Here is a 16,062-nt window from a genome sequence, read left to right on the forward strand (position 1 = left end):
GTTGTGAAAAGCGTTATACAAATAAAAATGACTTGACATAAGAACATTCAATATTATTTTGAAAAATTCTATAATTATTAAGGTCTGTTGCATAAAAGCCATTCAGTTGTTCTAAGTTGTTATGTGTGGGGCTAGCCTCAGTGTTGTAAAGGGAGATCTGCAGGATGTAATGTGCATGTGCAATGAGCGTTCAATGATAGCTTGAGGGCACATTTGCCTTTGCCGTTTGCCTTTGCCTCTTAGCCAATCAAAAGCTTTAATCATGTATGTCAAGATGACATGGTCCTCCAAAGTTACTATGTTGAATTTTGATCAGAACTGTGTAGAACTTCACTGGCACAGTAAGTGTTAAAAGCTAATTTTATTTGAATGTGTTGCTGGTTGGATTGGTTAAAGCAAACCACTCATCATTTCAAAGAATTGTATGCCATGTCTTGAGATGTTGCTGATTCATTGGTTTGTATTAGACTACATTAGATGCAAAATATTGAGAGTATTCAGTTTTGATTAGTTGTGTTATGCTGTTCAAGTGAGTTAGAGAGATAATATGCACAGATTTTGATGATTTGCCTATACTGTATCTGGTTAAATTTCATGGTCACTTGAGTTTTTAACATGGATGTGCACATTTTATTGGTGTTTTGTGCTGTGATAAAATTATATGGGATGTTTGTGTGTGGCATCATGTTCAGAGGTTGCACTAGAAAAAAAAAAAACTTTATCCATCACTCTGATGGACAGAGTTGTAAAATTTCCATCATAATCGGTTTGTATCTGTCATACAGATGTTTTCATTTTATAAGAACTAGGGCTGCATTCAGGGGTTTAGCATCCTTTATAATGGCATGTATAATGGCATATACTTTACAGTGGATAGGCATATAATAGATTTTTTTGACTGTCCATTCATGATCCTGCATGGTGAAACCAACCTGGTGAAAGTTCTAGCTTGAAAATTCTAACTGTCAATCAACCGCTGTGCTAAGATTTTTTTTTTTGTTTTGTTTTTTTAAGCACATAAATACATGCACAAGTTCACTGAATTATTTCAGTGTGCCTGATATCAACAAAAAGTGTCATAGGTGAGAAGCACACACATCTCTGATGCTCAGTTGTGTGTGTGTGTGTGTGTGTGTGTGTGTGTGTGTGTGTGTGTGTGTGTGTGTGTGTGTGTGTGTGTGTGTGTGTGTGTGAGAGAGAGAGAGAGAGTGAAGTCAAAACTCGTGCACTGGGTTAAAAGGATATTCTTGTTTCTTTGTATCTGTCAAAATGGCAGACCGCATTTGAAACTATCGTCTATGTTTCAAAGATAGGTAAATTACTTTTATTACAAATTATAATTTTGTAAATTACAAATACATTTTTGGTTAACGCTACCCCTGGATTAAGAGATTGTTTGTGCCCAACCATAAATGATGAGCCTGAGACACCACTGTGCAGAATGACAGACTCAGTTATCATTTACTATCAACGACTGTGAATGGTCCGTGAGTTTAACATACTTTCTAGCATGTCCTTTTGTGTTCTTCAAATGAAAGTTATACATGCTGGTTTAGAAATACTAGGTTGATCAAATGACAGGATTTTCCTTTTGGGCAAACTATCCCTTAACATTTAGTTTAGACTTAACTTGAAGTGGAGTTGGAGATGCACCAAACACTGGAAATTGGTCTTTCTTATAGACATTGGTTGTTTACGGAGTTGTGTCTGTTTATTTTGGCTTTAACGCACAGAAAATAGGGGGGTATGTATACAGCAGGTGGTCCCTATGTCCTCTGATTTCTTATAAGCACTTTAAAGCTTGACTATAATTGACTGCCATCACCTTAATGTGATCCCACATTTCAATGAACAACCAAGCACAGTCTTCCACAAATGGAGAGACAGTGTGCCAATGTGTCCTTGTCTCATGTAGAGGGCACTGTGTTCTAGACTTGGGAGGGGGGCAAATATTCTTATCTGGGCTTGCCAGTGTCCCATGGGTAAGAGGAAGGTGATAGGGGATGTGTCCCATGGAGAACATTTGGAACAAGGATTCAGAATTGTATTGCTGCCAGTAGAGAAAGGGAGAGCACAGGATAGAGAGGGAAAGTGAGACAGAATCAACAGAAAGATAGAGTTGGGGGGGGGGACTGCAGCAAGCCTCCAGTACACTTATGTTCTAGTGATCTGCATGTGCTATACGTGCAGAGAAGCACCATGACAATGTCATTACTGTTATGCAACTATCAGAGCACTTTTGTGGCTTGGAAGGAACAGCATGATTGTACCTCTGCTTGATGCTGGCAACTCTGAAATCCCCAGCTGTCATTGCCTGGCTTACAGCTACTCAGTAGAGATAGAGATAGAGGTGGATGGAAGCGATTGTTGACCTGATATGGAAAATATGCTCAGTGATTCTGATGTGATTAGACTGCAACACTACAAGACCTGAAGGAAATATGACATCCCACATGTATAATGCCTCTGCCAACAGGCCATTTAGCAGTCTCCCTAACAGACACACTTTTGTCAAACTCTGATGCTTAAAATAGGTCTACAAGTTCAGACTTGCTAATATTGTAGCAAGAGGCTGGGCAGGATTAAGGTATGTACCATGTGATGGTAGAAATGTGTCAACCAGTAGGGATACTGCTATGCCGTTTATACTAGTACAACCATGATGAGATTTAAAAAAACAGACCCCAAGTTGAATACTATTGTCTACATGCCTTGTAGTAGTGTAGTGCAGACAGCTTTGTTGATCACTCAACTTTGATCAACAAAGCTGTCTGCATCGTTTTGATGCGTCACATCACGCCTGTAGGTTGTTTATGGCTGCTGAGCAACCATGCAACTTGGCACACTTAATCAGAGACAGTTTAGCTGAGAGGGACTGCTTGAATTAAAACAAATGGAAAAATCGAAAATGCCCAATATGGCTAGTGTAGTTAGTATTTTATTGATATTATTGTAATCTTGACCAAACTTTTGGAGAATTCAGTCTTTCCCCACAAAGTAGATAGGAGCTATACATTTATGCTGCTTGTATCCTTAGAAAACAGCTTCCCTGGAGTGTGCCCAAGATGGCCACAAGATTACTGATTTTCTTTGAAAGGGACCTTGATAGAATTCAGTTGAATTCAGCAGTTTTTACATTTTTAATTTGAAGCGGTACTGATGCCAGATTTATAATCTTACCTTTTTGTTTGTGTCCATCAATTAAAAAAAAAATAAAATTTGATGAATTAGCTTTCATGTATGTCACTAGATTATTTAAAAGACAAAAGAAGAAAAAACATTAATACATGGTTGTGTAATATATAAAATATTTTGGGACTGAATTTCAATTAAAAATAGATATATTGTTATTCTGTAAATTACAAAACTGTTATATAAAATTAATCATGCCATGACTTTGGTCGTACCACCCCATGCCTAATTCTTGTATATTTAATCATAATAATTTTACTATGCTTATTTTATATATATATATACTGTGTATATAAAATCACATTCTGTCTAAATATTATTTTACCATACAGTGATTTTTGTTTTTACTATCTATCTCTCCCTTCTATCTCTTTACAGCAGGTGAAGAAACTCCCCAAACACCTGAGGGAATCACAAATTTCTACAGATCGCACTCACCTCATCTCAGACCCCGTTAAGAAACCCCGCCAGCGCTATGTACAGAAAGACGGCAAATGCAACGTTCATCATGGCAACGTTCAAGAGACATACCGTTATCTCAGCGACCTCTTCACAACACTGGTTGACTTGCGTTGGCGCTTAAGTTTCTTCATTTTCACACTGGTCTACGTAGTCAACTGGCTCTTCTTTGGCTTCTTATGGTGGCTTATCGCGCTCATACGAGGAGATCTTCTACACACAGATGAGGAGGGCTGGACCCCTTGTGTGGAAAACCTCAACAGCTTTGTTTCAGCTTTCCTCTTCTCCATTGAAACCGAAACCACCATTGGATATGGCTACCGGGTCATCACTGAGAAGTGTCCAGAAGGGATCATTCTCCTACTGGTGCAGGCCATCTTAGGATCCATTGTAAATGCCATGATGGTGGGTTGCATGTTTGTAAAGATCTCACAGCCCAAGAACCGGGCAGAGACACTTATGTTCTCCCACAAGGCTGTGATTTCGGTGAGGGACAACAAGATGTGCCTGATGTTCAGAGTGGGTGACCTGCGGAATTCACATATTGTGGAAGCATCAATCCGAGCCAAACTCATTCGTTCACAGCAGACCAAGGAGGGCGAGTTCATTCCACTCAACCAGACGGACATCAACATTGGCTTTGACACAGGAGATGATCGCCTCTTCTTGGTATCACCCCTCATTATTTCACATGAGATCAATGAGAAGAGTCCTTTCTGGGAGATGTCCCGGGCACAAATTGAGAAGGAGGAGTTTGAGATAGTAGTCATCTTGGAGGGCATGGTCGAAGCTACAGGTATTATCTCAACAATTTGTAAATGTTCTCACCTAAGTTAATTTGCTGGTCTTAGCTGTTTTAAAAACATTTAGAATGTTTCCCAGCCTGGCTAAAGCTGTGTTTAGCTGGTTTAGATGTGCTATAAACCCATCTAAAACCAGCTTAACCAACCAGCCTGGTCGGGCTAAGAGCCCAGCTACGTAAGACCAGCAAACCAGCTTAAGTTGGTTTAAGCAGGATTTCTCAGCAGGGGCATCAAATAATAAAACCCTTAACCTGAAAATGTCATATTATCCAATAGGAAAAAAAATGTAGGTGCTTTAAATGCTTTAACTTCAGAAAATACTGGTCTGTCAGAATGGCTTCAAGGAGCAAGTTGTGCATTAACTGCCAAGCTCTGTAGACTAGTTGACCTCAATGAATTTTCCATAATGCTTTGTGGTAAATGAGAGATTTTAGAGGTCAGTCATTTAAATATACAAAACCACACTGGCATTATTCATATGTCACTGCTGATTTTGCTGAATCACACTTTCTCTAAGTATGCTGACTACACAAAATAACATTCAAGAACTGACAAGATAAATGTTTCATAATTGATGCTGAGGCTATATTTCATTCTCACATGAGAGTGGGTGGATCTAAGAGACTGTCATTTTCTGGCTAGCCATGTCCTTGCAAAACTGTCCAGGCTGGAGTTGTGGGAAGAAGTAAAAGGTGATGGAAGCACTCTGGTTATGTTCCATTCTGCCATAGGTGATCCATTGAAAAGCTTATTGGAGCAAATAATTTATTTAAATTTTCCCACACTTCATTTTAATTTACGTTGTTTTAACAGTTTAGTTTACAGGAAACTAAATTGATTGTCATGTCTTTTGCATTTAAAATGTCTTTTGAATGTGTTTTTTTTTGTTTTGTTGTTGTCATATCAATTAAACCACTTAACTTCCCAAAACTTTTGTTTTAGCAAGATATCTTAAGACATCTGACAAAATATGTAATATATTAACAAGACATAACACAACATAGTGCTCCTGAGTCTTGTCAAATCAGTGGCATTAAAATATTTTTTTTAATAATGCGGTCAATGACAATGCAGACATGGGCAAACTGATTGAAATGGTCCATCAATAGTCCATTAACTTCTATCACAATCAATGTAAAGGAATTTATGTAAATACTACACCACAGTCTGTTCCTAAATTAACCAATACTAGCATGATATCTGTGCTTTGAGCACAAACGAAATGCAGTGATGTCCAGTAACTTCCCTACAACTAGCGAAGCTATTAGCTTAAATACATTTCTGAGTAGCGAGGTGGTAGCTTTTCAGTAGCAAAGCTATATTTTTGATTAGGTAGTGGCATAGCTACATCATGCATGCACCTGGTGTTTACTATTGCCAGTTTTGAATCAGGTAAAGACATTTTGCCACCAAAGAGTATCAAAACATTCAGAATCCTACACGAAAACACATCAAAAAAAAGTACCATGGCATTCCCATGTTGTTTTTGGACATGTAGCATTACCTGGGGGCACCATGTTAAGACAATGGTATATGATTAAGTTAATCATGTAGTGATTAGTTGTACATGTAGTACAACCATAGTAGTACCTTGGTATTCTTTGAATTACTTTGAAGCACCATGTAAATTCAATTGTATATGAATAAGGTAATCATACTGTGTATCAAATTACAATGGTAGTACCATGGTATTCTTTGAAGTACTTTGAAGCACCATGTAAATACAGAATGCTAAATAAATAATGTAATTGTATCTCAAAGTACCATGGTATAACCATCTGATACCATCTGGTAACACATTGTTATTGCCCAGATGTGCTCACACACACACAATTTGGCCTCTGAACATAATCTTCTAGTACAGAAATACATTAGTTTATTTATGAATCTGTGCCGAAACCTGAGAGCAATGTTAAATTCCTGACCTGAAGTGAGGATTTCACATCGGAGCTCATCTATTTGTCTTTTCAAGTTGACCACATTCACTGTAAATTCACATAAGCGATTAAGGATATAATCTGGTTAAGAATTTATTCTGAAAAAAAAGTTCAAATGCTCCATTAAAGTTTAAATGGTCCATTGTCACATCTATACTGACTTCCCATCTCTCTCACTCCACACTCTGTTCTCTCTCCCCGGACTACTAATCACATACACTTGATCCCAATCCAGCACGTAATCACCTCACCTCTTTAAATACTCACCCCACCACTTCATCCTTGTCTAGTCTCCGCAAGGAACTCTCAGACTTCTTTGTGAAGCAACATTAGTGCCCTTGAATATAGGTTTCATCTTCTTCCTTCAACTTCCTGGAGTAGCGATCTTTCCGCATTCTTACTGGAAATGCAAACTCTGTCCATGCCAATCCCAGAGCCAGCTCCAGCCCTAGAGAAAATTTCAGGGGGGGGGGGGCTAATTTGGTCCCAGTGGTCTCTGAACACCCATCAACAGAGACCAATTCCTCCCCAACCTCGGTGACCCTTCCATCATCAAGCCTCCCATTGCTCCACCTTCCATGGCTCCACCCCTCGAGCCTTACATGGCTCTGCCTTCATTGGCTTCGCCCCTCAAGCCTCTAACGGCTCTGCCTTTCATGGCTTCACCTTCATTGAATCCACCCCTCGAGCCTTCCATGGCCCTGCCTGCCTTCGTCGAGCCTCTCCTGGCTTCGCCTGACTTCATCGAGCCTCCCTTGGCTCCACCTGCATTAGTCAAGCCTTCCATAGCTCCACCCTCAACCCCAGAAACTTCACCTCCTAGGCTCAGCCCACTCCACCATGGTCTCCAGCTCCTAAACCTCCAATCCCTCCTCCTGTTGCTCTGCTTCTGGATCTGCCTATGGCGCCGCCTCCTGAGTCTCCATCTACTGTGACCAAATCATCTCCCAAGCCTCCTGACCCTGTCCCTGCTCTATGGCCACCTCCTAGGCCTCCTGACCCTGTACCGGCCTTGTGACTGCCTCCCAGGCCTCCTGACCCAGTCCCTGCCCTGCGGCTGCCTTCCATGCCTCCTGATTCAATCCCTGGCCACTTGATCATTGGTCCTTGGCCTCATAATCGCCTCCTGGATCCCTCCCCATCATCTGTTTCTTCCTGCCCTCCTCATCCATCTTTTGGCACCAGGAGTCACCCTTGGGGTGGGGGTGGTCTGTCACATCTACACTGGACTCCCCATCTACACTGGACTCCCTTTCTCACTCCACATTCTGTTCTCTCTCCCTGGACTACAAATCACTTAAACCAGATCCTAATCAGCATGTAATCACCTCACCTATATAAGTACTCACCCCACCACTCCATCCTTGTCTGTCTAGTCTTCGTATGGAACTCTTGCCTTGAATTCTTTGTGAAGCTACATTAGTGCCCTCGAATCCTTCGTCCTCGATATTCCAAGGTTTCATCTTCTTCTTTCGACTTTCTGGAGTGGCGATCCTTCCATATTCTCCCTGGAAACACGAACTCTGTCAAGCTAAGTTACCAATCCCTCTTATAACCGTTGACTTACCTGCAAAGTACCTTCTTCAATAAAGCTCCCGCTATTGGGTTCAAACCTGTTAACTGTGTCTGTGTGTGTCATGACATCCACAGAGTATTCATCTTTTAGGAATGTTCCTCAATATTTAAATCGAAGAAACTAATACATGATCCATTTTTTTTTCTTCTTCTTTAAACTGTACTCTCTAGTAAACTGTACTCCTGGTATGACTCAATATTAATTTAACATTATTATTATTATTATTTAACTAAATAATGGTGTCTTATTGTAAAAAAAAATCCTGATAGATTTATGGGACTTTCACCTATTTGGCTATATTGATTTTATTTTCATTTATTTTGATGTTTGAATTTGTATTTATTATTCACTGCAAAATGTGTGCTTGACATCTCACATTTTGCTTGACACCTCCTGCCTCCAGAATAATGTTATACATGCACAGACAAATGAAAATTCTGTTTCATGCAAATATTAATATCAGAAATATCAGTAGAAAGCAGTTAACAACATATTCCACAGTTAATGTAGCCTACAAATTCAGCTTCATCTGGTAAGAAAAAAAAGAATAAAATAATATTTTTTAAATAATAGTGGTATTATAATAATAATTATTTTTGTTATTATTATTTGGCTATTATTATTAAAAGACATATTTTATTAATAGAAACTGTAAATGTAAGTATAACATAAAAAATGGGCATATCACTTAGTTTGGAAACACTTCTGTTTTAAGCTCCACCCACACCTGGTTCTATCTGAATACAGGGACAGATACAGATCGTTTTGCCATATGAACAAATACATATAAAGGCTTTGCTGGACACCCTTAGTGCATGTATGCAGTAAGGCAGCTGACTATGTTTTGGAACAGGTTCATTGTGTTAATTTGGTTTGATGAACGAGGTATCGTAGCATAATTAATTTACCTACCATTTGGAACAGCCTTCATGTTGGGATGAAGGCCTATGATGCCTAAAAAAGGCTGCTTCCGTAGGCAGTTTATTTGGGTTTGGAACTTATGTTAGTTGGTGACCGACACAAAGCAGGCTAAATATATGTATGAAAGTGGATCTATTTTATTTGAGATGACATTCTCAGCTAGTGCTTTGTTAACACTGCATATGAGGAATATTGATTTGAGTAGGTCCATGGGCTGACTGGGACTAAAAAGTGACCCTGGACTTTCTGGCCAGAGCGGCCCACCAAACCAGACCGCAACACACCACATCATAACAAAAAAAAAAGACATTTCTATTGACTGCTAGTCATGACAACGGGTCCCACAGTGCAAAAATGTCATCACTTTTAAACATATAAAACCATTGTAAATGTGATGAGTGGATTTTAGAGAAAGCACTAAAATTAGCACACTTTTTTCGAACATACAGATAATATGTTAAAATGTACATGAATGTACAAGGGAAAGTGTGTATTTTAGGTGCTGTGACAAGGTAGCAATTCTTCAAAGTTTTTAAGATCTTAATCACCTTTTCTAGATGTGAAAATAAACTAATGTCTTCATTAATATGATGTTGTGGAAACAAGTATAATTATAATATATTATATATGTATATATAGCTATTCAAAACCATAAAATGTTGTTTTAAATAATTAGACAGCAGGACACTGATGATAATGCTTAATATTTCATGTCAATCACCCACATAACTATGTGTAAATGTTTAAAAAACAAATATAAATGTATGTAAAACATAATAAACATACATCTTAAAGTGTAGAACTTTGAAGATATTTTGCAGATTAACTGCTCATATTTTCACTCTATGTGAATTTGTTGCATCTTTATATCTGCAGTATTTTATTTAATTCACCAGATTATTCTTGAGAAAAAGTGAAAAGCCCTATGCTTTGACAAGCACTTTTTATGCTATCCTTTAAAAAAGTAAGCCTTGAAGACTCAAATATCCACAAAGTCTTTTTTCAGCATTTTTATCAGGCATGAGAATTATTTTTATATATAATTTTTTTTTCTCCCCTTCTGGAATGTCCAATTCCCAATGCGCTCTAAGTCCTCATGGTGGTGTAGTGACTCGCCTCAATCCGGGTTGCAGAGGACGAATCTCAGTTGCCTATGCGTCTGAAACCATCAATCCGCGCATCTTATCACGTGGCTTGTTGAACGCATTACTGTGGAGAAGTAGCGCATGTGGAGGCCCACGGTATTCTCCGCAGCATTCAAGCACATCTCACCACGCACCCCACCGAGAGCAAGAACCACACATTATTGTGATCATAAGGAGGTTACCCCATGTGACTCTACCCTCCCTAGCAACCAGGCCAATTTGGTTGCTTTGGAGACCTGGCTGGAGACACTCAGCAAGCCCTGGATTCGAACTCACGACTCCAGGGGTAATAGTCAGCATCAATACTCTCTGAGCTACCCCAGGTGTAAGCATTATTCAGCAAGCCGAAATTCAACTGGTAGCTGATTTTATTTATGCTGCTGTTATTTTATTTGTTGTAACTTTAAGTTATTTGTCATTTTGTGATTATTCAGAGCTCATCTTATACTTAATATTTTGTATTTAGTTGTCACCGTTATTGTGATTTTTATGTAAAATAATGAGGTCCACGCGAGGTACACAATGAATGTGACATATGGAAATGCGCTACAAAGTAATTTTTAAAATAAAAGTTATTGAGTTGGATTTACCTAACAGAGTTTTTTAAATATTCACACTTTAATGGGGTAAACGCTGGCATGTTGGACCCTAGGGTGGCCGCCTATATCACCTGTAGGACAACGGGCAGACCCAAATAACCCAGTGGCCGACGGTGAAAATGCCTGGTGTTTCCGACGGCCAGTCTGCCCCTGAGTAGGTCTCATTCTTTGGAATTCTTTATTGTCTATCATATCTACACTAATTGCAGAATTATTCCCTGGTTAAAACATTTCCCATGGTTTACAATTCAAACTGTTTATGGGGCCTTTATCCAAATATAGCTTACACTGTGCTAATCTAAATCTAATTCATCATACATGCTGCTCTGTGAAGGCATAATTTTTTCTTGTTTTACAGTGAATACCAATGAGGGCACAAAAAGGAAAAGGTGAAAAGTAATTTTGGTAATGTTTGGTTGAACTGTTCCTTTAAAATGCCTCCTCTGTAGGAAGCCCAATAGGTTTTGGTACAGAGCCATAATATGAATATCAGCATTCGTCAATATCGGCTACAATGCCATTGATCTAATGAAGTTGGTAAATTATTGTAAATGACGTGCATCCCTGCCTTTGGCAGATGAACAGGTATAGATCAAGTTGCTGTTGGCCAGAATAAAGCTACAAATTAGTTTGCTGACATGCAAGCCTTCAAATCGAAGCCTACTCCCACTTGCTAATGAGGGATGATGGCTTACTTTTGATGTGAAATAGAGAGCTAACGACCTGGCTAACGACCTGTTGAGTGCAATAAGATCACACAGAACCTGGTGTCTGATTTATCCAATATAGAAAAGCTTTAATTTATCTCTGACATGCGTCATGGATGATGGATAGCCCGTTTGGTCTAGTCTTTTAATTTTCAAGTACTGAGGGTCAGAAGTTCCATGGTGGGTCTCTAGAGTACTGCTAGCAACTTGAATGAACGTGATGAGACTGCAGTGGTTGTTATATAATGATTCTAATGAAATGTGGCTGTATATTTACTAACAGCCCACGATTCAGGCATCAATACACAGGGTTATGTAACTAATATATAAAGGTTGCATTATAATTCTTCTGACATCCTCAGTCCCCCAGACACGAACATAACCTTTCCGAAGTATCAAGCATCTCATAACTGTTGCAACATAAGCCATTTTCATTTAAGAAATCTTAAAAAAAATGCTCACAAAACACTTTTCCCTGTAGCTTAGTGAAAAACATGCATTTAAGATGAGTTAAGAGTTAAAGACTTTATTGTCATTGTACTGCTGTGCAAAACAACAAAATTTGTGTTGGTATCCCACATTCTCAAACATTTACATAAGAAAACAGCATCAACAATATATAAAAAATGCATGCAGATTAATATAGATTAAAAAGTTTTAAAAAAACATGGAGGATGAAGCAAGACAAAATTTTATAATTCAATCAAATACAGAATAATTCAATTAATTACCAGAAAGTCTTGATAAAAAGTTTTGTCTACTTAAATATAGACTAATATTTCTGTAAATTAAATGCTTGTTAGAATATCACAGCATTAGTTTAGCAACATGCTAACTCAGATATGCTCACCAAACTCACCAAACCCTATTAAAATCAATTGTGAGTTGAGTCTCCGGTGCATGTCACATGATGAGTACTATTTGTATAATATATGAAGTTGCTGTCTATGTAGTGTTAGGTATTTCAAATTGCTCACTCATGCATCTCATTTTCATTTTGGAAAACTACATAGGCAAGAGACAGCAAGGCAGCTTTTAAAACAGAGCTTATCTTTCAATCTTCAGCAAAAGGTTGCATATAATTTTGTCACAAGACCTTTTGTCTTGGTATTACTTCCAAGCTGGCTTTGTAAAGGGGATCATGCTGTCTGAACTAGAAGAATATGTGAAAGCATAGATGTCTAACAATATGTCTAACGATATGAATTTCAAATGAATTGGGTGTCGAAGTGTTCTCCTCTACTTCAATAGATAAAACAACCTGTCAAAATCTGAATACCAGTCTTCTAATCAATTTGATGAATGTTACAAACAGCACAACAGCCCATTGAGCACTCATAACCAACAGTATGTCCAGTGGCATTAAGATAAGGTTTTTTTTTAAGTAGTGCCATTAATTTTCCTTTTAATTAGTCTCTCAAATCCATAGATAAGAACTTCACAATCTATCACAAATATAGATTTTTTTTTAAAGCAGATTTTATGTATGGGTGTTTTGATTAAAAAGAAAGGCAGTTTGAAAGTTATTGATGTGTGCTGGGCAGTTTAAACTTTAACACTGACTAATAGCGCTGGATTTTAATTTAACACTCAGATAAACCTGTGGAGCATTCTGGTGTTCTCTGAAGGCAGTGATTTCCACTTCATGCCACTCATGAACCATTATATAAGTGGCTGTTCACTTACCATATAAATACTGGAATAAATGTTTTATAGATTTGCTTGATTACACAGGCGTATCACATTTATTTATAATAAAACAAGTCGATGCTTAAAGTGTTGTAAACCATGAGCACAGAACAAAGAACTCTGAGCTCATACCTCTCATATAATGCATAATATAGAGATTTTAACTAACCTGGTCTCATATAATGAAGTTACTATACCTATTGCAGTACATATTGCAGCAGTTGCCCAGTGAAATGGACATTAAAGGTGCTACATCAGCAATTACGTTAAGCCTAGTGTACACTTCAAGACTCAAGCTCATCTCCTTTGATGTTTTGAGTTGGCGACAGGTCTGCGACGAGAAGTCTCACGACGTCTTGTTTTGAGCGCACTCCTGTGACATGCCGTGACAAGTCCCAGATGCTACGACCAAGACGTTGTCTTCAGGTGTGAGCACCATCCCGACGAGCGAGAGACCAACAATTCGCCACAGTCAATGAAATATAGAGAGAGCACTAGAGGAGGGTAAGATGTTAGGAAGCAGAAGACAAAAAATTATTAGAAAATAAAATAAAACTTTCCCCACATCTCCCTACTCACTGTCTTTATTATGTTGAGCTGTTTTTCCTACTTTTTCCTTTTGTAAATAGCAAAACACAAATACGCATACTGTATATGGGGCACAAGCCATTCTCAGCCAGTTGAGTAGCAGGAGACAAAAATAATTAGAAAATAAAATAAAACATTAACCACATCTCCCTACTGACTGTTTTTAATATTTTCAGATGCTTTTATTAACAAAACAAAAAATGATGCAAATAAGTCCAAAACAGGCAAGAGCTGTTCCTTCATGTTTGTTGACATGCTATAAAGAATAAACTGCTCAAGTTTGTTAAAGAATGTTGTTTTGGCCAATCGTTTTTGCAGATTTTTTTTGCGGATTTAAAGGGAAATAAGCATACGATTGGAAAATTTAAAAAGCGGATGCATGAACATGCACATAGGAACACAGATATGAGCACAAAAGAAACCATGTCGGTCTTTTAGTATTTTACACTTTATTATCATTCAGTAAAAAACAGACATAATGATTGTTGTATGTCCTCATGAAATCAGAGACTTTCTTCTTGAAATCCAAACACAAGTGGTCAAAAGAGACGATCAGGTGTAACGGTGATATATTGTGTATACATTTGTAATTGGATCACCCAAAAACACATCTTAATACCAGTGTACACATGGCTTCAGTCAGGCATGACTGGTCATGGTTGATACACTACAGTCCTGTAGTGTGCGCACCAACAAAATGAAAAACAAGACTGTGAGTCGCAGGGCACAGACTGCAAGTTGTGTTGTGTTCGCTTGGCTTTATTTACTGTCACACAAATCACAGGTTATTTGGCTTATATGTACACTTTTCCTCACACAGTACTATCTTATGACATCTAAACAGTTTGACTGTAGTTCAGTACAGCTCTCTGTAAGATTTAGCATGTAAGACATATTGATAGGAAATTTGTCTTGGCAGACTTTATCTGCTACGCTGCTACTGCAGAGCAAATACAGAAACTTGCTAATGCTAGAACATACACAGACATACTGAGTCAAGCATGTGGACATACTGCTGCTTCTGTACAATTAGAAAAACACAAGACATGATGCATCAAGCATGTATGACAAGCTTTTGTACAATTAGTTATAAATACAATCCCCAAACAAAGCAGTGAAGCCACACAAACTGAACAGCATGCTAATGAAATAAATCTATATTCGTGGCTGGGCCTGCTTGACCGAATGGCATAAACAGCTAGTGAACTGACTCATAATGTTTATCTGGTCTTGGAAAGCCCAGAGCTTTTTTAACGAGTGGCTTAACCTAGCTATGTGTGAATTTATTACATCTGATGACTGATTTGTCTATTGGCTTACCTCAATAAAGACCAGCAACTAGCTGAGCAAATAGCATTTTCATAGAAAAGATTTGCCGCATACTGCAGTGAAATCGGCTTACTTGCAAACTGAGCACATTTCAAATGTTAGGCAAAGGAAGTGTATGTAAGTAGATTGGTTACTCGATTTAACATCAAATGACCTATCAGCTTACACCATGTGGTTTGACAAATCGCATGTGAACGAGCTGATTACAAGTTCAAAGTACCTCTGCCTGAATGTAGTCAATGCATATTTTGTGAAGTCATACAGTTTAACATTTGCATTACATAACCAACTACATTTACAAGCTTGTTTGAGCGTGATCAAATTGTGCAGTAGCTTAAATGATAGAGCAGGCTTGGCAAGACATGCCCTGAAAAACAATGAATAAATCTTGCAATGCAAAGGACCAGGAAACGAGTTTTGATGAGCACACAAGACAACATGTGAGCCGAAAGTGTTATAGACGCACCTCAAAATAAAGTGGTTGCTTCAGCAATTGTGTTTTTAATCTCACACTTACTTTTATCACACTATCAGTTATGTTTAAGGTTCAGGGCCAGATGTTTAAAACCTTTTAGCGCCACACAGTAGACATTTCACTATATGTGTAATAAACCACATAATGTAATTTAGCAAAAATGTCACCACGGTCATGTCATTTTCAGCTGTAATGCCATAAACAATGCTAAATGCAAATAATTATAAAGACCAAATATTATATATTCATGCATCGTTAGGATAAAAATTTAAATAGACTCCTCCTACATAGTTTATTGTTGTCTTCAAAGACTTTTCAATCAAAACTATTTTGGTGAAAATGTATCTGTCAATTAAAAGCTAGCCAAATTAAGCAGTTGCCAACATGGACAGTTTATATGACATGCCCTGAAAAACCATGAACTGCCCCATGAAATTAAAATGAGTTTTGTGACTTCTAGTCCATGTCTGTTAGATTTGAGGCCATCTAAACATTAGTGTACTCCTAAACATAACTCAGAAAAAAATCATTTTGCTGACACACTTTAAACTTTACAGTCTCTCTTTTGGGAAAAAGGTTTAATATTTTGATGACTCAAATAGTACTCATTTATATATTCACATTTATGCATTTGGCAGACGC

The 16,062-nt window shown here is 38.0% G+C and overlaps 1 protein-coding gene across 2 annotated transcripts in view; it reads left to right on the top strand.

Annotated features, from left to right (window-relative positions):
* Window positions 1-16,062, top strand: part of LOC127661342 (G protein-activated inward rectifier potassium channel 4-like) — a 53,737-nt gene that overhangs the window by 23,900 nt on the left and 13,775 nt on the right. Inside the window, exon 3 of one of the 2 annotated variants that reach the window (XM_052151990.1) lies at window positions 3,571-4,447. In XM_052151990.1, coding sequence (XP_052007950.1) covers window positions 3,571-4,447 — 877 coding nt within the window. The remainder of the gene's footprint in view (window positions 1-3,570; window positions 4,448-16,062) is intronic. The other variant, XM_052151991.1, reaches the window with a different exon arrangement.

The sequence above is a fragment of the Xyrauchen texanus genome, chromosome 21, assembly GCF_025860055.1.
Source record: "Xyrauchen texanus isolate HMW12.3.18 chromosome 21, RBS_HiC_50CHRs, whole genome shotgun sequence".
In the NCBI taxonomy this organism is placed as follows: domain Eukaryota; kingdom Metazoa; phylum Chordata; class Actinopteri; order Cypriniformes; family Catostomidae; genus Xyrauchen; species Xyrauchen texanus.